The sequence below is a fragment of the Theropithecus gelada genome, chromosome 15, assembly GCF_003255815.1.
Source record: "Theropithecus gelada isolate Dixy chromosome 15, Tgel_1.0, whole genome shotgun sequence".
Lineage (NCBI taxonomy): Eukaryota > Metazoa > Chordata > Mammalia > Primates > Cercopithecidae > Theropithecus > Theropithecus gelada.
The window spans coordinates 14618406-14642713 of NC_037683.1; the positions used below are offsets into that span (position 1 = coordinate 14618406).

At 59.5% G+C, this 24308-nt stretch overlaps 1 protein-coding gene across 1 annotated transcript; it reads left to right on the plus strand.

Moving 5' to 3' along the window:
* The first annotated feature begins 293 nt into the window (after positions 1–293).
* NR5A1 (nuclear receptor subfamily 5 group A member 1) lies at positions 294–23702 on the plus strand. Its single transcript, XM_025359713.1, has 7 exons — positions 294–379; positions 1603–1719; positions 1793–1934; positions 4311–4936; positions 11734–11853; positions 13682–13829; positions 22188–23702. Exons 2-7 carry the CDS (start codon positions 1618–1620, stop codon positions 22433–22435), a joined length of 1386 nt encoding a protein of 461 aa, XP_025215498.1. The 5' UTR covers positions 294–379; positions 1603–1617; the 3' UTR covers positions 22436–23702.
* The last annotated feature ends 606 nt before the right edge of the window (positions 23703–24308 follow it).

Below are 24308 nucleotides of genomic sequence, written 5' to 3' on the forward strand. Positions count from 1 at the left end.
CCTCCGCCCCCGGATACCGCAAGCGCCGATATAGAGGGGCCGGCCCCCGGCCCCGGCGCGGCGGGTTGGCTTGGGGCGCGGTGGCGGCGTAGGGGCACGGGTCCCAGGTGCGCCTCGGAGCGGTCCCGGCAGCTGTGGGGGGGGGGGGCGGGGGGGGGGGGGGGGGGGGGGGGGGGGGGGGGGGGGGGGGGGGGGGGAGCTGAGGCCCCCGCGCCGCCAGCCCAGCGCCCCCGCCTCCCCGCCCCCGGCCCGAGCGGCCGTCATCGCGGGCGGGCGGCGCTGCGCCCGGGTGCGGCTCCTCGCCGGCGGCGGCGGCGCGGCCGGGAGGTGCGGGCTCCGCGCGGGCGGGACGCGGGGCGCTGCTGGCGGGAGCGACCAGGTGGGCGTCGGGCCGGCCGCGGCCGCCGTCGCTCCCCCTCTCGCGTCCCGGGCCCTGGCTCCGGTCGCTTCCCTCCTCAGGACTTCGCCTCTCCGCCCGAGGTCGCTCCCCCGCCTCGGGCTCGGCTTCCCGGAGCCCGCCGACCCCCGCCCGAGGTCTCCCCGCCCGACGTCCCGGTGGCAGCGGCGGCTCGGGCTGTGCCTCCTGTTGCCGTCGCTGCCGCGGCTTTGTCTCTCCCGGCGCGGGGGCCCCCGGCGGCTCCGCGTTTTCGGGCTCTTGGTCCCGGCGCTGTCGTTTTCCGCCTCCTGCGGCCCGGGCCCCCGTCCGGGTCCGACCCCGCGGGGCCTCGCCTCGGCGCTTGGGCTCCCGCGCGTCCCCTGTCCCCGACCCTCGGGCTGGGCACCTCCGCCTCCAGGTTTTCTCTCCGTGTTTCTATCGCTCTCCGGCCTCGTCTCTCCCGGGCTCCTCTCGTCTGGGCGTCTCTGTCTCTCGTCTATCGTTGTGTCTCTGGCTCTGCGTGGGTCTCTCTTGAGTTTTCTCCTTGGGCCTCCGCTGTCTCTCCGAATATCTGATCCGATCCCCCACCCCTCGTTTCTCTCTCTCTCTCCCTCTCTCCCCCACCCCCCCGCATCCCTCCCAGTGTCTCGTCCCCGCCGGGTTCTCTCCAGCTCGGCGTCTCTGTGTCTGTGTCTCTGGTACTCTCGGACTGGCCTCCTGTCTGCGCCCCGCGGAGTCGGTCGTTGTCTCTTGTCAGGGTTTCCGCCCATCTCTGTCTCGCCCGGACTCTGTCTCTGCCTCCTTCGTCTCTGTCGGGTTCCCAGAACACCCGGGCCGGGCGCCCTACCGCTCCCTGGTCCCCTGGCGTCTTCCCCGCGGCTGAGCCCATCTCCTTTTCTCAGAATCGGGGTTTTGTTCTCAGACAAACGAATCCGAATCGAAGCGCATCGAATCCGAGGGCCCCAGATCCGGCGCGACGGGGTCCGCGCGGGAGGAGCCCCCAGGCGGGGCGGGAGCGCGGGGCCTGGGCGGGGAAGGCCGGGCGCGGGGACTGCACCGGGCCCACCCCGGGACGCTGCGCGGGGCGCTCGGTGGGTGCCGGCGGCAGCGCCTGGGCGCGGCGAGGGGATTATGCGACGGACCAGTGACAGCCGCTGGGGCGGTGGCCGCGGGGACCCCAAGCTGCCGGTCTCCGCCGGCCCGCCCTGACCGCTGTCCCTCCGCAGGCGGACGCCGCGGGCATGGACTATTCCTACGACGAGGACCTGGACGAGCTGTGTCCCGTGTGCGGGGACAAGGTGTCCGGCTACCACTACGGATTGCTCACGTGTGAGAGCTGCAAGGTGAGCCGCGGGCTCGAGGCAGGGTTGCGGCGGACGGGCGCGGCGGGGCCCCGCTGACTCTCAGCTCCCGCAGGGCTTCTTCAAGCGCACGGTGCAGAACAACAAGCACTACACGTGCACCGAGAGCCAGAGCTGCAAGATCGACAAGACGCAGCGCAAGCGCTGTCCCTTCTGCCGCTTCCAGAAGTGCCTGACGGTGGGGATGCGCCTGGAAGGTGCGCGCCGCGCGGGCCTGGATCCCTGACCCCTGACAGCCTGAGCGGGTAGGGGGTGGGGGTGGGAGAGGGGCTGAGGGGATAGCACCATTGGCCTTCGCGAAGGCCCCTCGTGCAACATCAGGGCCCAGTCGCTGCAAGGGAACCGGGCGCTGGCGCTGGCGCTGGCGCTGGGTGGACCTCCGGCCGGGAAGGGACTCTGGCAAGGCCAACCTGGGTTGGGCTGAGAAGTATCCAAAAGTGAACCCTATGGAGATAACCCTTTCCCCAGCCCCTGCCAGGGCCCCAGCACAGGATCTGCAGAGCTCCTCCCTCTGTGAGAAGGTCCCCATCCTCCCAACAATACCAAACCCTAGCCAGCAGAGGCCAAGTCCCAGTGCCAGCACAGCACTGTCAGTCAGGCTGGGTGACATTGGGCAAAATCCTTAACCTCTCTAAACTGCAGATTCCCCATCTGAAACATGGGCTTGGCGGGATGCAGTGGCTCATGCCTGTAATTCCAGCATTTGGGAGGCTGAGGCAAGAGGATCACTTGAGCCCAGGAGTTTTAAGACCAGCCTGGGCAACATGGAGAAACCTTGTCTCTATAAAATACAAAAAAGTAACTGGGCATGGTGGCATGTGCCTGTAGTCCTAGCTCTCAGGAGGCTGAGGCGGGAGGATCACTTGAGCCTGGAAAGTCCAGGCTGCAGTGAGCTATGATCACACCACTGCACTCCAGCCTGGGCAAGAGGGAAAACCCTGTCTCAAAAAATAAAGACATCAAAATAAAAAAGAAAGAAAAGAAAAGGCAGAAAGAGAAAGAAAGAAAAGAAAAATGGGCTTAACGGCACTGCCTTCCTCCAGCTAGCGAGTGTGGGGATTGGTGTAGGAAAGCTGAAGGTGTCTGGGCGTTCATCCACAGGCTAGCTGTCAGGCCCATGACGCTTTCCATTAGGATCTGCCCACCACCGCTGCCCAGCCCCCACACATTCAGCTGCCCATCTGTTTGTCTGTCTGTCCATCCGAAGGGCTCTCTGGTTTATTCACTCAGCCAGTGAGATTCCTTCCCGTCATGTTCTTAGCCAGGCCTTGAGGGGGCTGGGCAGTGGGGGACACTTGAATTGCCCCTAAGGAACGCAGGCCCCTCTTTGCCTCCCTACCCTCAACCCCAGCTCTCAGTCCAGAGAGGAGGAGAGAAATTTCGGCAGGAAAGATTTGAGCTTCTGGAGGTGGCTGGCCATTGGACTGTGTGCTGAACAGGCAGTGGTTGATTAAGGTTTTGGAACAGTGTAGAAAGCCCCAGGTGGCTCTGAGAGTGGCAGACCACAGGCCCTGCCACCTGGAGGAAGGACCCCTGGATGGGAGGGGGACATCCTATCCTGTCCCCAGAGCCCATGCCCCTAGCGCCAGGTCCCGAGGGGCCAGAGATCTGGCTGCTGTGGGCAGCAGAAACTCCCATGCAGCCTGGGAGCGGCACAGCGCTGCTCACCCCAGGGGGAAGGAAGATTGGCCAGGTGGCCCCCCAGCCATCATCCCTGCTGAGCACCACCCCCTCTCTCCTGCTCTTTCCCTTCACCCAGAGCCCAGGGTGGGGCTCTGTCTGAGCAGGCGCTGGGGGCACACTCCAGCCGCAGAGATGCACCTGTTGGTTCTGGCTGATGACACATTCCTGGCCAGGTGGAGGAGCTTCTAGTTGGCAAGAGAGGTCCCCTCCCCCAGCACAGAGCCTTGGCCAGCTCTAAACTCGGCTTCACATTCACAACCAGTGAAGGACACTTGAGTCATTTTGCAGCTGGAGCTCAGCAGTCAGGCAGTCAGTCAACAAACAGCTGGACCCTGGGGTCAGTGGTGAACAAAGCTGACCAGGGTCCCCTTCCGGTCACCATCTCCCTGCCAGGCCTTGCGCTAGGCACCTGAGCCCAGAACTGAGCCCGCAGGAGCACATGGCATGATCCACTCAGCATGATAAGAGTGGGCAAGGACAGGGCACCTGGGGCAAGGACAGTAGAGTCCGTCTGGGTGAATCCAGGAGTGCTTCCTGGAAGCAGTGACATTGAGGCTGGGTGTTCAGCAAGCTCAGGAGAAAAAAATGTTTTTTGAGTCAGAAAGAAAATGAAAGCAGGGTGGAGGAGGAAGGAGATGTGTCAAACAGAGGAGTGGAGGTGAGTTAGGTGGAGTGGAAGGAGAGGGGTCTTAGCACGGATCGCCTGAAAAGCTGATCAGGGCCTTGAATGCCAGGCAAAGGAGACTGAGTTCCCTTGTGGTCAGTGGAAGCTATGAAAGGATGTTGAGCAGGGGAGAGAGCGGTCAGATTTGTTCGGAAAGAATCTGTGGTGGGACAGCATGGGAGGTGGCTTGGAGAGGGTGAACCTGACCCTCTGCCCCTGCCCACAGCCGTGCGCGCTGACCGTATGAGGGGTGGCCGGAACAAGTTTGGGCCGATGTACAAGCGGGACCGGGCCCTGAAACAGCAGAAGAAGGCACAGATTCGGGCCAATGGCTTCAAGCTGGAAACAGGGCCCCCGATGGGGGTGCCCCCACCACCCCCTCCTGCACCGGACTATGTGCTGCCTCCCAGCCTGCATGCGCCTGAGCCCAAGGGCCTGGCCGCCGGTCCACCTACTGGGCCGCTGGGCGACTTTGGGGCCCCAGCACTGCCCATGGCTGTGCCCGGTGCCCATGGGCCACTGGCTGGCTACCTCTACCCTGCCTTTCCTGGCCGTGCCATCAAGTCTGAGTACCCAGAGCCTTACGCCAGCCCCCCACAGCCTGGGCTGCCATACGGCTATCCAGAGCCCTTCTCTGGAGGGCCCAATGTGCCTGAGCTTATCCTGCAGCTGCTGCAGCTGGAGCCAGATGAGGACCAGGTGCGGGCCCGCATCTTGGGCTGCCTGCAGGAGCCCACCAAAAGCCGCCCCGACCAGCCGGCGGCCTTTGGCCTCCTGTGCAGAATGGCCGACCAGACCTTCATCTCCATCGTGGACTGGGCACGCAGGTGCATGGTCTTCAAGGAGCTGGAGGTGAGTCTCTCCTCCCGCCTGGCTGGCCCTGCATCATGGTCCTCCCGGCTGCCCAAGCCTTAGCCCAGCTGTCCTTCGGATAGGGCCATCCTGCCCACTGGCTTCAGGCAGTAGCTGGGGACCCGGAGGCCACCCTGGGGACATTAAGGAGCATTTCCACTCCATCACAGCCTCCTGGGTCCCCGCTCCCTCCCTGTCCTTCTCTCCTCCTTGAGCCTCTCACAGCTGCTGCTGCTTTGATCTCTGCCTGTGTCTCTTCCTACTGTCTCTCTCCCTGGCGGGTTGTCTCTCGGCTTCTTGGTGTCTCTGCAGCTCCTTCATTCTCTGGGGCTCCCTGTTCTGGGGCTCTCTAGGTACGCATTTTCCTCGTTCTCTGAGACGCTGGGCTCCCTCAAAGGACTAGCTGAGTCCTTGGGAGACTGTCTTGTCTCCCCAGCCTTCAGCCCAGTGTTGGGAAGGGGATCTGGCCCATCCTGTCCTCCCATTCAGGGAGGCTGCCAATCCTTGCCAGCCTCCAACGTCACACACAGATGGGGGCTCTTAGTGTTTTAGCGTTTGGGACATTTGTGGGCCCTTCTGCTTCACAGCTGAGGTGAAAGATCCTCCTGCCTTTGCAAATCTTGTGTTTGCTGGATGGTCGTGTGTGTGTGTGTGTGTGTGTGTGTGTGTGTGTGTGTGCGCGCGTATGTGTGTGTTCAGGGAGCTAGGTGGGTAGGTGGGTGAGGGATTCCAGGGTCTGCCACTGATCTTCCCTGGCAAGGCAGCCTTCCTCTATGGCATGGCCTTCTTTCCCCCGGGTTGAGGTACCCGAAGCTACAGTAATCAGGAAAGCAGCAGGAGAAACTGAGGCCAGACATAGGAAAGAACTTCCCAGTCTTCCCACCTAGTGGCTTGAAGAGCCTGAGGCCCCAGAACTGCCCCTCCAGTGCCCTGGCTCTCTGAGACCTCCCCAGGGGCCCCTCCAGCTGGCCAAGGCCTGCCCCTTCCTGGCCTGGATTCAGGCACTCTTTCACCCAGGGCTATCGGTGTTTGGTTTACCCAGGCTGCCCCCCTGGCTGTTCTGGGGCTGGGTGTAAACAGCAGAGCCCATTGCCCCCCCTGCTGGGGCCACTGCAGCCTTGAGCAGCATTGTCAGTGCTGACGCCACTTGGGCCTGGGCTTCCTCCAGGGGCATGAGGCCGGATGGGCTGGGGGCACTGCCTGCCCTGGCTGGTAGGTCGGGGGTGGGTGCTCCGAGCCCTAGAGGCATCACGGGACTGAGGCCTGGGCCATCTGGGAGTTGAGGATTGATGGTGGTGGCTACTGTTTCCACTGTGGAGGGCCTGTCATGGCTGAGGCCTGGGGATGTACCATGTGTCTGTCATGGGGAGGGTTTCTCATCCCAGCCCCTTCTCACCACTGCCTCCTCTCTGGTCCAACCTAATGGATGAGGCAAAAGGCAGGGTCTTGAACACTCCCACCTGCCTTCTGCTCATGGTTGGAGGTCCTGGTGGGGATGAGGACCCCAAGCCCCTTAGGTTGGTTGCTAGCTTCCCTCCAGACTTCCCATGCACCCCCTGTGCAGAGGGGAGGAGGAGGAGCAGGGCATTCCCGGCCTTCCAGAACCCTGGATTGAGGGGCAGGGCACTTCCTCTGGCCGCCTTCCTAGTCTCCCGGGGATTTTCACGCAGGATGGGAAGGGCTTTTGTCCCAGCTTTGCTGAGTGTTTTTTCCTGCTTCTGGCTTCTCCGTGGTCCAAACCTTCCTGCTTCCCCTTCCCAAAGTCTTTGAATTGAGCCCGGGATTATGAACAGTGGTCACCAGCTTCTGTAAAGGGGCCTTGCAGATAAGTACCAGCCCAGCCCTTAGAGCGCCTCTCGTCAACCACGTGGAAGTTCTTTTCCACTGGTCCAGTGGGCCCTGGGCTGGTGTCTCTTTGCAAAGCCCAGAGGTGAGGAGGCAGAAAAGTGGGAGGGGTGTGTGTGACTCTGGTGTCCCTTCTGGCTGATCATTCATTTCCCCACCTCCAGACAGGGCACATCTTAGCAGACAGAAGAGGGGGCTCTCTGGCTCTGAGAGTGGAGCAACCCTTGGGCTGGACACTGGGGACATTAAAATCATCTGGACCCAGGAAGCTGCCAGCCTGGAGGAGAAGTCAGACATGTACCGAGATAATGCCAGTGTGAGGTGCCCAGGGCTCTGAGAGCCACAGAAGAGGCAGAGAGAACCCCGGGGGCAGAGCAAACAGCTCTAAGGAAGTCAAAGAACAGTTCTGTGCCTTTCTAGAAAGTAGAGAAGGTTCAGGGGATTCCAGGCAGTGGGCACAGCAGAGGCGAAGGCCCCAAAATGTGAAGAGGCATCGTGTTCTGGGAGTTCCAATGGGCCTGTGAAGCAGGGCTGGAGATGTTGGCAGGGCCAGAGCAGAGCTTGGACCAGGAGTGGGTCCTTGGGCAGTGGGTGATGGATGGCCTGTCGGGGCTGGCTGGGGCTCCAGGTTCTGGGTCGGGGAGGGGCTCCCCTGACAGAGCCTGGACTCTGAGCAGAGGCCCACTCAGCCCTCTGATGCTGATGACATCTTGCTGCTCGGGAGGAGTCCTGGAGTCTCAGCTGAGCTCTCAGGGGTGCCAGGGGCCCAGTTGTGTCTGATGCTGGGCTCTAAATGCCCTCTTGGGATCTTCCTCCCAAATCTTCTTTCCCAACTGGGATGGGGGTCCCTCTGTCTCCATTTTTCCGTCGCACACAATCCCAGCATGTTAGATCCGAGAGTGGCACAGAAGTGACTATCAAAGACTAGAATCAGAGAGGCCTGTTGTCAACTTCCAGCTCTGTCGCTTACATGCTGTATGATTTTGGGCAAGTGACTTCACTCCTCCGGGCCTCAGTTTCCTCATCTTGAAAATGGGAGGAGTTGAAATAATGTCCACCCCATTGGGCTGTTGTAAGGGGTTAGTGAGCCAGGACAGGGGAAGCACTGAGCGCGGGCAGTTTACGAAGTGGGGTCGCAGTGTCCTTCCTCTCTTCCCCTTAGCCACACTGTTTAATGCAGGCCTGGGCGGGGAGGCAGCAGGGAGAGACACATTGGACCCAAGCTCCTCTGAGCGCACGATTGTTCCGGGACCGTCTTGGGGCCACTTTGTCCTGCGCTTATAAAGCAACTTTTTCCCTGCAAGGTGGCAGAAACTCACCTGTACCTGCTGCTTGGTGGGCAGCAGTGTCCAGGGCCCAGGCAGTCAGCCTGTCTGATCACTTACCGCGAAGGACAGGCTGGGAGGATGCAAGGCAGGACCCAGGGGGGCGGTGGGGGCCAGGAGTGCCCAGTGACCCATCTTGACATCCGTTCACCCTCAACATCCAGCTCCGAGGCCCCCACTGACAGCAGATTTAACTGCCCAGATAGACGGTTTCATTTAAGCGGCAGTAACTGTCAGTCTTGGGCTGACAAATGACACCTCACTGACCACTCGGCCGGCAGAGCACGGCGGCCAGCCCGCGGTGTGTCAGCCACCAGAGAATTACACAGCCTGCCGGCCTTCACAGCCAGACCGATCGGACCCCACGGGGCTCCAGAGGGGCCCTGCTGGGGGGGAGGTCAGCTCGGCACCCATAAATACGTGGTCTTCGAGGCAGCCTGCAGAGCGCCAAGGCTCCAGGAAGATTTGTGGCAGTCTGGCAGGAGGGATGGATGGCTGATGGGCCCAGCAGACAGGCCAGGCTGGTGGAGACCCCAGGGCTGGGGCTGCAAATGTCCTTGTTCCCAGGGTGGCAAGGAGGCCTGAGGGTAGAGGAGCCTTTAGCATAGGGAGGGACCTTCGGAAAGTGAAAACCAACCCTCTCTGGTTAAAGGAACCTCTTAGCCACCTGCTTTCTCTTGCAGAGGGGCTGGCAACTATGGCCCTGTGGTTTTCTTTTAAATAAAAAGAGGTGTGTGTGTATGTGTGTGCATGCGTGCGTGCGCGTTCTCATCTGTGTGGGGAGTGTTTTGGAGTTTGGTGTCTTTGTGCATCCATCTGTCCACCCAAGGAAAGCAGTGAGTCAAGACCTGCTTGGCCAAGGGGCAGGTGGGATCCCAGCCAGGGAGCATCCACGGAAGAACCAACAGCAGGTCCACCAGTTCCCACACAGCCCAACGTGTGTTCTTATGTTTTAACCAAAAAAAAAAGAGAAATTATATTTCCTTCTTCCCAGAACAGGAAATTAGGGTGGAGGATGCATGGTGGACGATGCATGGCCGGATGGGGACTCGAACACAGGGCATGGGGCACCAAAGCCTCAGGGACCATATTGCGGCTCTCTGCCCCTGGCACCCCTATCAGCCCCACCGGGCAGGCCTGCCCCATCCAGGGTCTAAGGTCTGGGTACAGAGTCTGCTCCCAGGGCTGGGCCAGCCGGGTCACCGTGACCCATCTGCTTTTGGCCTGAAGCGTGGCTTATCTCCTCATTCTACCCCTTATCGCTCCTCCGCCACCTCCCCACCCCCTTGTGCCTTCATTCTGGGCGCAAGGGTGTCTGCTCCTGTGGGCCTGCGAGGGGTGGGGTGCCAAGCCTGGCCCTGTGCGACCACCTGGGTGCCCAAGGTGGGCCTGAGTTTTTCCTGCTGCCAGTGTGACCCCTGGGCAGGCCCCTCCTACCCGGGTCTCAGGAGGTTCCCAGGGTCCCCAGAAGTCCTGGCCGGTAGGAACCTCTGGGCAGAGCCCAGCTGCCTGAAGCCTGAGTGTCACCTCCGGCAAGGCTGTGTTTCCTTATCTGTAATGTGGGCAGAATGTCGGCAGGGCAGGGGTGAGGTGTCCTGTACCGCACTGGGCACCGTGTCTGGTAATAGGTGCTCTCTGAGCCTTGGCTCCCTCCTGGAAACCGCAGCTCCATGGGGGCCGGCACTTCCGTGGAGAGATACAGAGAGATGGCTGAGTCAGCCCCTGCCCAGGCCTCAGTCTCTCCTGGACCCAGCCAGGACTGAGCCTGGGGGCCCATGGTAGGGGCTCTGGGAAGAAACTTTTGCTGGGAGCCGGAGGGAGCTCTGGACCCAGAGGTGAGGTGGGGATGGAGGGAACGGACATAGACCTCCCTCTTCTCCACCACGTGGGCCCGCAGGCCGGTCTGTGTGCCAATTCCTGACTTTTCCCTCTCCTTTTCTCCCCCTCTGTCTGCCTGAGGACACAGGCCCCAGGGAGGCCCCAGGAGAGAAGGGGAACAGAGAGGAGGGGGGAGGCTTCTATCTCCTGTTCATTAGGCTTGGGCCAGCTCCCCTCTGACTGGGAGCCACCCCTAGGTGGGGAGTGGCCCCTCTGAGCCCCTGGCCCCAGGTGGGGAGTGATCCCTCTGCACTCTGTGCTTGTCTTGGGGAGAACTTTGCCATTCATCAGCCACTCTAACCCCTGCTCTGGGGCCCAGAGAAGAGCTGGACACCAGTTCTGCCTCCCCAGATCTCACAGGTGTTGGCGAAGACAGAGGCATTTAACTGATGCCATGAGATGTTGCAGATTCTGCATCCAGAGAGTGGGGTGGGCCTCGAGGAAGGAGAGGGATGAGGTAGGGATTTGTAGAGGAGGCAAAGAGCCTGCGAGAGACCAGGAACTCCTGGATGGCAAGGCGGGCGAGTGACAGGTCCTCTTCCACAGCTAGTGGTTAAGAGCGCAGATCTGGAACCAGACAGAGCTGTGTGGCCTCTCTGTTCAGTTTCTTCTCTCTGTCATGCGGGTGGTGACTGGACAAACCTCGCAGGGCTGTAGGGCTGCGGTGGAATGACTGTTAGCTGTCATGGTTTGCATTCGCCAGAGGGCACGGCCCGGGAAGGTGCGCCGGAAGTGTCTGTTGGGTCGCTGGTGGCCAGCTGAGGAGTGGCACAGGCTGAGAGGGATGGGGCTATGTCTGCCCAGGCCCATGTGCTGTGCCCAGTGTGCTTCCGAATACCCAGAAGGGCTCGTTTTGTCACAGTGGAGATTGTGGACCAGGAATGCCAGCCGTGGCCCTGGCCTGGTCCTGCCTCTGTGTGATCCTGGGAGAGTCTCTTGTCCTCTTCGGGTGGCAGATTCTTCAGTTGAAAAATAGGGATTGGGGCCAGGGGATCCCTGGCTCTGCTTCTGAGTCCTGCAGAGTCAAAGGACACTCCAAACAGGGGCTGGCCCTGCCCCTGCACCGAGTGCCTCTGGCCGCAGCCTGGGCATTTGGAATTGGCCCCTTGTCACTGTTCGTTTCTGCTTCAGGTGCCAGGCCATTGCCGCCCCCCTGCTCATGCCCTGGGCCTGACCGCAGGCCAGGTGGGACCTCCCTCCTTCTCCTGAGCCTGAGAGCTCTGCGTAAGCCTGGGGGGAAGCGCTTGGTTTCTTCCTCATGGCTTCTGTCTGAGCAGTTGGTGCTGCCAGAGGTGTAACTGACCACAGGTTTTTAAATGCGGACAATGTTAAAATTAATAATAATCTTGCCATGCATTTGTAGGAGTCCTTTGCAGAGTACCTCCATGGACATTAGTCACATGTATGGTGTACCTAACATGTACCGGACTGTCCGCTCAGTACTTTGCCCACTGTACAGATGAGAAAACTGAGGCACAGAAGGTTACCAGGACTTATGTAAAGTCATACCGAAGACAGAGCTGGGGCCTGAAGCCTGGCCCATTCAAGCCCCAAACACCCCTTTGTTAACTGGCCAGACCCCTGTTGCACTTTGATAGCACAGACATTCGGGTGGATGGGCACAGAGAGGTTAACTCGCCCGGGCCGCACGCCCAGTTGGGTCTCAGTGGGAGGAGAAGGGGTTAGAGGAAGGTGGCTGGACCTGGACCCTGGCTGGAGCCCGGCCCCCCGCGTGCCTCTTCCTTCCAGGTTGCCGACCAGATGACACTGCTGCAGAACTGCTGGAGCGAGCTGCTGGTGTTCGACCACATCTACCGCCAGGTCCAGCACGGCAAGGAGGGCAGCATCGTGCTGGTCACCGGGCAGGAGGTGACCAGCCCCTGGGCCCCGCCCCGCCCCTGGGCCCCGCCCCGGCCCCGCTGTGCACTTCCAGGATTCAGGGCCTCGGAGAGGAGGACCCAGGCCTCTCGGGGCTCGCTCTGGGCACCCTGATTATCAGCCCTTTCCCCACATTCATGGGGCACCCACTGGTCTGACCCCTCTGCGAGCAGCCCTGGTCCAGGCTTGAGAGGCGCCGGCTGCTGGGAGCCCTGCTCTTGGGGAGCAGCTCAGGGGGTGTGGGCATGGTCAGAAGAGGTTCATGGAGGAGGATGTGATGGTGGCCCTGGGTCTGGAAATAATCCACTGGAGTTGGCTGGGGTGAGGGGGGCAGTCCTCACCTCCACCACAGGCTCAGAGAGGGTGGAAGCATGGAGCCCCCAGGCCCTGCTGGTGCTGGTATGGGGTGGCATGAGGTGACAGACCAGGGAGGCTGGAGGGTTGCTAGGGCTGGGTTAGCGGACAAAACCTTGCAGGCCCTAAATCTTGAATGAATGAATGAATGAATGAATGAATGAATAGGCAAAGGGCTCCTGAGAGCTCAGAGAATTTGGGCCCCTTAGAGCAGGAAATGAGGATCTGGGAAGTAGAAAGTCCAGATGCAGCAGGGGTCCAGGGAGAGCTTTAGGAGGAGGAGGGACATGGCCAGGTAGCATCTGAGGAGGCAGGCGGAGGGGTCAGATGGGAGGTGGGGGCCCGATGGGAGGTGGGGGCCAGGGCGGGGACACAGGGACACAGCCAGGGAGGAGGACTCACCTGGGGAGACAGGCTGTAGGGAAAGAGAGGGAGGGAGAGAGGCAGAGAAGGGGGTTGATGGCAAGGGTCCAGCCTGCTGGCAGGAGCGTCACTCCCAGGTGGGGACACAGGAGGGACCGTGGGGTCGGTGGGTGCTGTGGGGTGGGGGAGACAGACTCTGCTCACTGCTCCAGCGCCCCCAGGCCCCTGCTCCTCATCTCCAGCTCTCGCCTTGGTGTCACAGGCCATCAGGGGCAGGAGGACAGGACGGGCAGCACTGGTTCCAAGAGGGTGTCTCTGGGGCTTCCTGTGGGCGCAGGTGCCTGCAGTCTGCATGCGGTGTGAGTGTCGGCAGGCCGGCTAAGTCTCTGTGGCCATGGGAATGGCCTGTGTGTGTGCCTGCCTGTGTTTTATTGTGCAAAATCTCCACACACATCAGTGTGTGGGTGTCACTGTCTTCCCATCAACCCGTAATTGTGAACACATACATGGGCGTGTGTGTTGCTGTAAGTGTGAGCATACAAGGGCGGGTGTGGCCGTGTGCACATGTGTGTGCCTTCACTTCATGGAGTGGGCGACCCCATGACTGCGCTCGTGTGTGTGTGTGTGTGTGTGTGTGTGCGCGCGCGTGAGACTCTGGGCTGCACTGTGACCCAGCATCTAGGTGTGAATGTAGGGGTTCTGGGCAGCCACGTGGATGCGTCTGTGTGTCCCTGCACAGCCCTGCCTTCCCCTGACCCCTCCCCTCCCAGCGTGTAGAGGGCCCCTCTGAACTGCTGGTGCTACTGGGCCTGGTGCTGGGGTTTGTGTGTGAAGGAGGGGTGGACGCGGGCAGGACGTGGGTACCCTCAGTTCCGGGCCTGGCGGGTTGAGGAGAGCTCGGAAGGGTGGGCCCGGCAGGGTCCCCGGGGCTGCACAGGTGTCACCTGTGCCTGGCTCAGTGCCAAGGCTGGGCCCTCCTGACCCCAGCCCATCTGACCTGCACCTCCAATCCATGCCCTCAGCCTTCTATCCACCATCAGAGAGCCCCCTGCCTGGACCCACGTCCTCTGACTGTCCCCCACCCCGTGCCCTCTGTCCCCAGGTGGAGCTGACCACGGTGGCCGCCCAGGCGGGCTCGCTGCTGCACAGCCTGGTGTTGCGGGCACAGGAACTGGTGCTGCAGCTGCTCGCGCTGCAGCTGGACCGGCAGGAGTTTGTCTGCCTCAAGTTCATCATCCTCTTCAGCCTGGGTGAGTGCGGCTCCAGTGACAGAGAGGCGGAGACAGCCAGGGGCGGGCGGGTGGGAGGGTGGGTGAGGCTGGAAAGGTAGCCCTGCTACGGCCAGAGTGGCCACAAAGGAGCCTCAGGGGAGAAAGGCCCCTCCCTTACTCATTCAGTGAACAAAGGTCTGAGGGCCACCGGCCAGGGCCTGGCTCTTAAATGGGGACGGCTCCCCATCTGGTGGCCCATGTGACTTTGGGATTGGTATTCCAGGCTCCTGGGGTCCCTGTTTTCTCTAATTCCTGGATCTAGGGGGCCCCAGTTCTGACTGTAGCTCCTGGGGGCCCGGACCCCTTTGCCCATGCACGCATGCATCCATTCATTCACTCTACAAACAGGCACCGAGCAATTGCACCGAAGGCACTGGGAATACCGCTGTGAGCAAAACCCCCAAAGCCCAGCCGTCGTGGTGCTGACCTTCTCTAGGGGGGATCATGAGCATAATACGATTAGGAAGACGTAGGTTCCTAACACGATTAGGCAGGCATAGGGGGACAGTTGTGACCAGTGCTAAGGAGGAAAAGAAAGTGGAGGAGAGGCAGAGAGCAGTCCTGGCCCAGTGCAGCCCGGCCACCCACCCCACTCCCCAAGCACCTGGGGGGGGTCTCCCTCCCTTTGCCCTCCTGACCCCAACCCTGCCTGGGCACTCCAGTCTGCACCCTCACTCCCTGGCAAGCCGTCACCAATGCCCTCCCCATACCCGGCGATGCTGAGGACATAGTTGTCCCTTGCCAATCGGGAAGAGACCTGCAGCCTGGGTGGTTAGGGCTGAGACAGAGAGATGGGTGTGGCTTAGGGAACCCTGGGTGGGGAGCAAGAGCTCTTTCTGGAAAGCTTCCTGGAGGACGGACATCTGAGCAGGGTTTTGGAGGATGAATAGGAGTTTTCTGGGGGATGAATGATTTTGCAGTGATGCAGATGGGATGGAATAGAGATGAGTGAGTGCTTCATCACCTGGAGAGGGGACAGGATTAAGATATTGTCTTGGTGGCTGGCATTATAGTCACAGTCTGGGAAGGGCGTGCCTGCCAGAGAGAGGGAGGAGTGGGGAGTGTTGCAGAGGCAGAGGGGATTAATGAAAAGTGGGAAGCCCAGTGCTCGGGTGGGATTGGTGACATCCTCTATGCCATGCTGCTGGGTGCAGTGGGCTAGGTCTCCCGACTCTGGCAGAACAGGCTGCTAACTGGAGGGCTTATCTGCAAGGCCACCTTAAGCCACCTCTCAGGACACCAGCCAGGGCTCTGCAGGAGCTATGGCCTGAAATCCTTGCAGGAGCCTCAGGGGCCCAGACCCGGTTGGCTGCAGCTGGGGAAGCTCCCTTCTACCTCTGCCGGCAGCAGCACCTTACCCGCAGCCTGCCAGACTCAGCAGGCTGGCACAGGATAGAGTCACAGACATGCGTGGTGGGGGTCTGTGTGGTTGGGGCATGGAACCTGCAGGAATTACGCGAACGTCTGTCTCTGTTTCCGTGCATGTGTGTGTGCTGGCATGTGCAAACGACGAACTTTCACACGCTTGTGGTTTCTTAAGTGTTAGGCTGTGTGAAGAGTTTGTGTGTGATTGGGGAGGGACCAGGAGATCTGGGAACATGAGGGATTTGTGGCGGAGAGTGGTGCTTGGAGGCACCTAGAATTGGAGTGTGTGTCAGCAGGAGTCTGGGTGGTTTGTAAGGTGAGAGTTCTTGACCTGGCTGCCATCACAAGGCCACTGGGAGGGCCCTAAGGAGGGGTGGGTGGAGGGTGGGCTCTGTCTGTCCTTGGGTGTCCCCTGAAAAGCAGGGACAGTGTCTTGGCCCCCAGCCCCTCTTCCCACCAAAGCCCTGGGCATAGCTCTGGCCGCCGCTGGGGGTGAATCCAGGACTCCTCCTTCTCTGGGGCTTAAGGAAGATGGCAGAGCTGATCCCTCTTCTCTTGGGTCCAAGTGTGGGCGTGCTCAAAACTGGAAGTGCCCCGCCCTAATGTCGTGCTGGTCATCAGCTTTTTTTTTTTTCCAGATGCAGCAGCTGAGGCCTGAGAGGTGGGAGAGGCTCCAGTGCTGGGCTGGGACAGGCTGAGTTGCGGGGAGAAGGGTGTGTGTGTGCGCATGCGTGCTGTGTGTGTGAGAATCAAGGTGGCGCAGTGCTTAGGAAAGGGAACTAGGTAGGGATGAGGAGTGGATTCTAAATCTGGCCTCTGGTCTCTTTCTGGCTGTGTGCCCTTGGGCAAGTCACTTCCCTCTCTGAGCCTCTATTTCCCCATCTGTAGAGTGACCCTCCTACTAATCCCTAACTTGTTACAAGGATTGAGTAAGAGAATTCCCCAAAGTGCCCAGCGCTTGGCTGAGCCCTGGGAAGTATGTGCCAGAATTGTTTTAATCATAATCACCATTATTAAGTTAGTGTGCATATGCATAAGTGAATGAATGAAGTGAATGAATGCTCACAGTCTCTATCGTTATCACCGGCTGTGTGTCTGGCACAGTGCCTTATCTTTCCGCACGGGAACATGAGTCTGGCTGATGTGGGTGGGTGAGCCCTGAGCCCAGCAAGCCAGGAACCTGGTGAGGTTAGGGGTACCAGAGGAGGAACGGGGAGGAGATTCCAGGACCCCAGCTGATGGCAAGCAGTGAGAAAGGGGTGTGGGGGGCCGCAGCGGCCTTTGGCTGGCCAGCTCCAGGTTGGAAGAAGAACCCCATCAGTTCAGTGTGATCAGGGTTGGGTCAGAGAGGAGAAACCAGCACCACCTGGCTATCAGGGAAGGCTTCTGGGGGGTGGGGGCTCTGAGCTGGGCTTAGCAGTATGAGTAAGAGCATTCTGGGTGAAAAAAAAACAAGCGGCATTAATGGCTTTCCAGACTCAAGGAACAGCTTGTGCAAAGTTCCGGGAATCCTGAAAGTTCTGTGTGGCTGTACGGGTGGGGACGGGGTGGGGAGGAGGCTGGCGAGGGGACAGGAGCTGAGCTGGGCAAAGCCTTGAATGCCAGGGCCTGGTACCTTGAACTTTCTCTTGGGAAGGACTTGAAGCAGGCAGTAACATGATGAAATTTGCATTTTATCAAGATCCTTCTAAGTGCAGCATGGGAAAAGGATGGCAGGCAGGCAGCCCAGAGCGCTGGCAGAGGCTAGACCTGGAGCTGGGCTGGAGCAGATTCCAGCGTCTGGAGCAGAGGGCTCCTCTCCTGATCCCACCCAGACCACCAGAGCTGGGGCTCCAGGGAAACTGGGACCCGGAGAGGGACCGCCGCTTGCCAGCAGACCTCCAGCTGGCGCGCAGGGCGTCCCCTTCGGTGGCGGCTCTGCCCTGGGCCGGACAGCCTGGCTGTGAGTGCTGGTGTCCCTCCACCCGCCCCACCGCCCCACCGCCCCACCGCCCCACCGCCCTGCGGCTCACTCAGCGCCTCCTTCGCGCCTGCCTCTGCATAAGGGTGCCATTTGGTGTCTAAATAGCCGTCTCGGGAGGGCGCGGAGGCAGGTAAGGAGGTTTAATTAAAATTAGTGCCTCTCTCCTGGCAATCACGGTATTTATGAAGATGGGCCCGGCTGGCATTGTTCTGCCGAGGACTTAATCGAAGCTTAATGGATTGACCTAACATTCGATTTCCTGACTTCCATTGAGGCGGCGGCAGCAGCATTCCCTTAAGCGTTTGCAATTTACCCACTGCTCCGCGCCAACAAAAGGCGGCCTGAATAGCAGCCCCACTCGAGGGGCCATTGTGCGCGGGGGCGCCTGCCTGAGTTACCGCTATTGGGACAACATTCTTTATGCCTCGCTGGAATGAAAGGATTATTCAAATATTCAATTAAACCATGAAAAGGGGGCTTTTCTGAGAACCTGGGGGCCCCCAGCTCTGCAGAGCTAGCGGGCTGCTCTCCGAGGTGGGGGCGCCATCTCCCAGCTCCCTCCCACCTCCGCCTCCACGAGTGCTGGGAGCTGAGCGGGCTTGGGGAGCGCAGGCTCCTCTCCAACATGCCCGTCTCCAACCTTCGGGTGCCTGGGGCCCAGAGCTGGGCATGCAGATGAGAGCCAGCCCCTAGCCACCCTGTGAAGCAGAGATGAATTTGCCCCTGTCGTGCAGATGACAGGAAACTGCAGCTCAGAGAGGGGAAGTGACTTGCCCAAGGTCACCCAGCTGGTTGTAAAGCTGGGATCTGAACCTCTGACACATGAAGGGGGCGTCTCCAGGTTTGTTTGACCCCCGCTCCCGTGTCTGCTGGAAGGACGGTGTGGTGTTCTGTGGGTTGCTGGCACCGTCACATCTGTTATCTGCTGGAATCTTCACAATGATCTCTTTTAGAGACTGGGAGTCCAGGGAGGCTTGGGGAAAGGGAGTGACTTGTCCAAGGTCTCCAGGTGAGGAGGAAGTCAGGTGTAGAGTCCAGAGTAGCCTCTCTGGGGGAAACCTAGGACCCCAGGGGTGGGGGCTCTTGGACAGGACTCATGGATTGCATGGGACATAAAGTTATGTCCAATCCCGCAGGAACAGGCATCCCAGCTTGACCCAGCTCCTGGGCAGGGGGCCCCAGTCCTGCTTGCCTATCCTGGGAGACTTGGACTTTGGTGTCAGAGAGACTTGGGTTTCTTTTTGTTTTCTTTTTTTGAGACGGAGTCTCGCTGTGTTGCCCAGGCTGGAGTGCGGTGGCGCGATCTTGGCTCACTGCAAGCTCTGCCTTCTGGGTTCACGCCATTCTCCCACCTCAGCCTCCGAGTAGCTGGGGCTACAGGCGCCCGCCACCGTGCCCGGCTAGTTTTTTTTTGTATTTTTAGTAGAGATGGGGTTTCACCGTGTTAGCCAGGATGGTCTCGATCTCCTGACCTCGTGATCCACCCGCCTCAGCCTCCCAAAGTGCTGGGATTACAGGCTTGAGCCACCGCACCCGGCCGAGACTTGGGTTTCAATCCAGACTCTAGCACCTTGTGTATCTTCAGGGGTCCTTGGTTCCCTGAGCACTGGGGATGCACTGCCCTGCCTGTCTGGATGTCTGCTGAGATGAACTGAGCTGGGTGCAAGGTGTCTGGGGGGTGCCCAGGAAACTGGATCTGGGCTTCTGGTCTGTAGCCGCTGATGCTCCCTTAGCGACTGTGCTTCCCTCCCCCAGCCCTGTGGCTGACCTCTCTGGGGCAGTGGGGGTTTCCAGTCTGCCAAGAGCTGGGAGGCCAAAGAACTACTGGGGGTGGGGGCGTCCCTGAAACCTGTCCTCCTGCACCCACCCCCGCACCCCGCTTCGGTGTCCCTAGCGCAGTGCTGTTGAGAACAGTAAATCCCGGTAAAGCCGAGGCCCTGGTCTTTCTTCCCCAGCCCCCTCCTGCCCCTGCCCCTACTGCGGCGTCCTGGCCAGTCCTCCCTCCTCCAGCTGCTTCCTCCAGGACCCTTTACTGATGTGTAGCCTTGAGTTGGTCCCTGTCCCTCTCTGGACCCCGATTATGAATTGTCAGAAGAGAATGTCAGGAGACTTGCTCAGCCCGGGACAGTGGGGAGTGAAGGCAGATGGGATGGGGATGGGGCCAGCAGGAGCCCAGCTAGGTGGCATGACTTCCCATGACCTTTGAATATGTCTGGGGCAGGCCGGGCTAGGGAGTAGGGCTGCTCCATACAGTTGGGCAGGTCATTCACTGCACAAGAGCACCTGGGCCAGGAGGCATTGGGGTGGATATAGCAGTATCTCTCTGGACAAGGGGGAACTTCCATGTAGTTGACATAAAGGTGCCTTAAGGGTTAATGGTGACCCTGGGGAACTGATCACTTCAGAAGGGAGGATGGGAAGCTGGGGCTGGGGTGGGAAGATGGAGGCCAGGTCCTGCCATCCGCCCCCAGGCCCAGCTCGGGTTTCCCTAAATCCGACTTTGGACAACACAGGCCTCAGCAGGCGCGCTGGGGGCGGCCAGGGATCAGGGTTGCCAGGAGCGTGGCGCTCTCCTGGCGCAGAGGGTGTTAAGGGGGATTAGGGGGCCAGGGCTGCACATGCTGCCTCTGGACACCCCCGCAGCTGCAGGGCTGGTGGTGATGGGGTGGAGGAGAAGTGGGTGGATGACCATTTTCTGAGCCACTGGTCACCCCATCCCAGGCAAGGTCAGGCTTGCATCAGATGATTTTGAGGCCTGGGGACAGATTCTGTGGGTTCCTGCTGACCCTGCACCCCCAGGCTGGGCACCTGCTAGAAATGCTGCCCAGGAGCTGAACGAGGACTGCAAGCTGTGACAGGAACGTGGGTGACAAGAAACTGACCCAGACTCTCCCTCTCCAGGGAGGAGGAAGGCTGGTCAAGTCAAGTCAGGGCAGGGAGCACTGAACCTCAGCGGTGGCTGGGATTTGAACTCACGTCTGTCTCACTCCAAAGACATTTTGCTTTTTGTCTCTTCACGGCACCTCACCTCGGGTGTGGGGGACACATCAGTTGCACTCCTCTGTTTAATCACTGGTGCACGCAGAGCCACACCCCTCCACCCCTCCCCAAAAGGAGCCCTTCCTTGATGTTTAATGCGGGTCGTCCTGTTTGCCCCTATCTTCCCACAAAGCACATCTGCTTTGTGTACAAGCTTTATTTTATTTGTTTGTTTATTTATTTATTTATTTATTTATTTATTTATTTATTTATTCCTTCAGAGACAGAGTCTCCCTCTGTCGCCCAGGCTGGAATGCAGTGGTGCAATCTTGGCTCACAGCAACCTCCGCCTCCTGGGTTCACATGATTCACCAGCTTAGCCTCCCAAGTAGCTGGGATTACAGGCACGCACCACCATGATTGGGTAATTTTTTTGTATTTTTAGTAGAGATGGGATTTCACCATGTTGGCCAGGCTGGTCTCAAACTGACCACAAGTGATCCACTTTGGCCTCCCAAAGTGCTGGGGTGACAGTCATGAGCCTCTGCGCCTGGCCAACAAGCATTTCTAGTTTATGTACATGGTTGAGCTTTATTGATCTTGTCCTGACCTCCCTCTGTGATTTTTGTTTTCCACTCAGTCCCAGGCTTTTAAAGACATGTCCCTTTGCCCTGCGTTGTGTGGGCTTCCTGACTTCTGCCTACTGCACGTGACTCCTTGGGGTGCAGCCACCACGTGGCCATCCAGGCCACCTCCTCACCACCACGAGCAGAGATGGCCCCTGACTCATGAGCTTTGGCTTAGGATTTTTTGACTTTATGGTCCTGCAGAAATCGAAAAACATGCAATCGGCAGAAAGCGTGCTTGGAGTACCCACATAATCCCTTCTGTTTTGCGTTTTCAACATGGTGTTCAGTAAACTCCAAGAGATGTTCAACGCTTTATTGTAAAATAGGCTTGTGTCAGATGATTCTGGCAACTCTAGGGTAATGTGGTCTGAGCACATTTAAGGCAGGCCAGGCTATGATGTGCAGCAGGTCAGGCATAGTAAGTGCTTTTTGACTTATGATATTTTCAGCTTGCAATAGGTTAATCAGGATGTCAACCCATCTGCACTCCTGCAGTGAATGCGCATGTTCCCCCATGGCCCCATGAGAGTCCTTCCCCCGGGTACTGGATCCTCTCTATTGGTCATAGGGGAGACTAAAAGAACATGCCAGCTGTCCACTAGAATGGGGCCACCAGTCGTCATGCGTTGCAGCATGAGATGGGATCCTCCCACCCACAGGGCACCTCTATGGGCGTGGTAGTGATGGGGTGACAGTAGTGATGGTGGCAGAGTGGGGATGCGGATGGCAATGGTCATGGAGATGAGGCATCAGTGATGATGGAGACAAGATGGCTTTGATCGTGCCAGGGGGATGGTGTTGGTTATGGCAGCAATGGTTGGCCATGACGGCGGTGAGAGCAGCTCCCATTGTGATGGCATTATTGTGGTGCCAGCTAACCCAACCCACCGAGCTTCTCACATGCCAGACACTGTTCATCAGAGCACTTTGCACGCAGCCGCTCCCTAAAGTTTCAGGACAATATTGTGAAGTTGGTACTGTCATCACCCCCATTTTACAGATGGGGAACCGAGAGGTTCAATAACTGCCCAGGGATCCTCCCAGGGAGGCTGGTGATGGGCTTCATGATTCTTGTTCATTGTGACCACAGTGGTGATGATGATGGCCGTGATGGTGGTGACAGGTGACTGTGGGTGGTTGATGGTGGCGGTGGCCACGTTTATGAAAAACACAGGCATGTGGGTATTGGTGACGATGGTGGTGTTTGTCAACCAGGGTGACAACAACGGTGATGCCGACACGGTGACAATGGGGAGCCCATGTTGCATGGTTGATGGTGGCAATGCCCGTGTCTTTGGTGGTCGTAGGGAAGGTGGTATTGGTGATGCTGGTGACGGTGTTGGCCCAGTCCTGATGGGCATGGCTGGTGATGCGATGGTGACCGAGAGCCTACCTTTGCAGATCTGAAGTTTCTGAATAACCACACCCTGGTGAAGGGAGCTCAGGAGAAGGCCAACGCCGCCCTGCTCGACTACACCCTGTGCCACTACCCGCACTGCGGGGACAAGTTCCAGCAGCTGCTGCTGTGCCTGGTGGAGGTGCGGGCGCTGAGCATGCAGGCCAAGGAGTACCTGTACCACAAGCACCTGGGCAACGAGATGCCCCGCAACAACCTGCTCATCGAGATGCTGCAAGCCAAGCAGACTTGAGCCTGGGCCGGGGGCGGGGCCGGGACTGGGGGCGGGACTGGGGGCGGGACCGGGGCGGGGCCGCAGCCACTGCCGCTGGCTCCACGTGGTTCATTTTCTGATGCCCACGCAGGAACCCCAGCCCCGTCCCAAAGGCCGCTGCCCCTGAGTTCTGACACTGTGTTTGGGAAGGTGGGTGAGGCTGGGCAGGGCTTGGCGGAGGTGGGGTGGCCACTGGCACTTGCCTGCTACTTGGAGTGCCCCAAGGAGGTGGCTGTTAACCACCCCCTCCCCCGCCCCCTGGCTCCCAGCTCTCTCCTGGAGTCTGAAGCCTGCAGGTCCGGGGAGGAGGTTCGGGATTCCCTGGTGGGCCTCGATGTCCCTTGGATCAGAGGTCATCCCTTCCTTCTCTCCTGAAAACAGAGACAGGGAGAAGTTGAGCAGGTATCAACTGGGGGAGGAGAGAGGGTCTCCAGTGTTCCCCCCCATAGAGACCAGGAAGGAGATCCTCTGTTTTGTAAACTAAGGATAACCGAGTTTGCTAAATTGAGAGGGGCTATTGGGCCCTAGAGGACACCAGGAGACTGGTTAGGACAACAGGACCTCCCTAGCCCTACTACCCCAGCTGACCTCTGCAAGAGGGAGTGTTGATACATCATCAGGGAAAAAACTTTGCTCCAGGCATCCCTGATTCCCTCTCCCACCTGGAGAACGTTTGGTACAATCGACATCCTAGCCCCACCCAGAGGTGGCCCTCCCAGGCTGGTATTTATCTGCAAGGTTGTAGTCAAGAGGTTTTTTTCCCCCCTTTTTTTTTGTTTTTAAGCTTCTAGACACTCCTTGAAAGGTGTGTGTGATGGAGGGAAGGGGACAGAGTTGAGGACTGAAGCTGGGGCTTGGGGATTGCCACTAAGTACAGCTGATGGTTTCTCCCCAGACACTCGCCTACCAAGTACCCTTGGGGTGGTGCTGGGTCATTACTTCTGAGCCCCAGCCCCAATCCAGAGAAGCGCTGTTGCCCGCCCTCCACCCACCAGGTGAACAGCAGGACGCCCTGTTGGGGGCTTCAAGTCTCTGTGGGTGGGAATGCAAGTGAACTTGGGAGGGGGCATGGGCCTGTAGATCAGGGAAAGCGCTGTTGATCCCCTTTCTGTGGCTCCAACCCGTTGCTGCAAACCCATGAAGCTGGCCCTCAGCTCCCTGGCCTCCTGCCCTAGGTCATGAAAGACACTCCCCAGGGCAAAGCACCAGGGAGAGGCCTCAGTTGTCTCCTGTCCCCGGCTGGGTGCCTGCTGTCTCCTGTCCCCAGCTGGGTGCCTGCTGTCCATCCCGCTTTCATGTTACTGTTGCAGCTTATGCTGAGCCTGCCCAGTTGGAGGAGACTGGACACCCCTGCCTCCTGCCTCCTGCCTCCCACCACCCTGTCTCAGTCCCCACCTCTGCCCCCTGAAATGTGTGCCCTTGCCAAGGCCGGAGACCCACAGCCCTGAAACGAGAAGTGCCCTTAAGAATCACCCCAGCCCCCGCAGCCCTGGAATAAATTTTGCAATTAGTTTCCAGCTACTTTTGCCTGTTTACCTTCTGGGGCCAGAGCAGAATGGCTCGGGTGGTTCTGGGTGGTCTAGGGTGGGGCAGCACTCTGACTCGGATGGAGGTGGCATGCAGACCCTCTTTGGTTCAAAACTCTGAGGAGGCAGGTGGGCTGCGGGGCTGGGTGGGGGGACACGAGGCACTGTTGGGGTTTGGGCCCCACCTCATCCCTGGCACCCTGAGGCACTGGGAGACCCAGGGGGTGCTGTGGCTTCTCTACCTGTTGTACCCTGGCCATGCAGGCTCAGCCCCCATCTTGGGGCAGAAGGAGCAGTCATTTAAGGGGCACCTGCTGTGTGTCACC

Coding starts and splice junctions, on each gene's coding strand:
- NR5A1 (XM_025359713.1), top strand. CDS start 1,618: ATGGACTATTCCTACGACGAGGACCTGGACGAGCTGTGTCCCGTGTGC. Junction 1,720..1,792: donor TCACGTGTGAGAGCTGCAAG/GTGAGCCGCGGG, acceptor CAGCTCCCGCAG/GGCTTCTTCAAGCGCACGGT. Junction 11,854..13,681: donor TGCTGGTCACCGGGCAGGAG/GTGACCAGCCCC, acceptor CTCTGTCCCCAG/GTGGAGCTGACCACGGTGGC.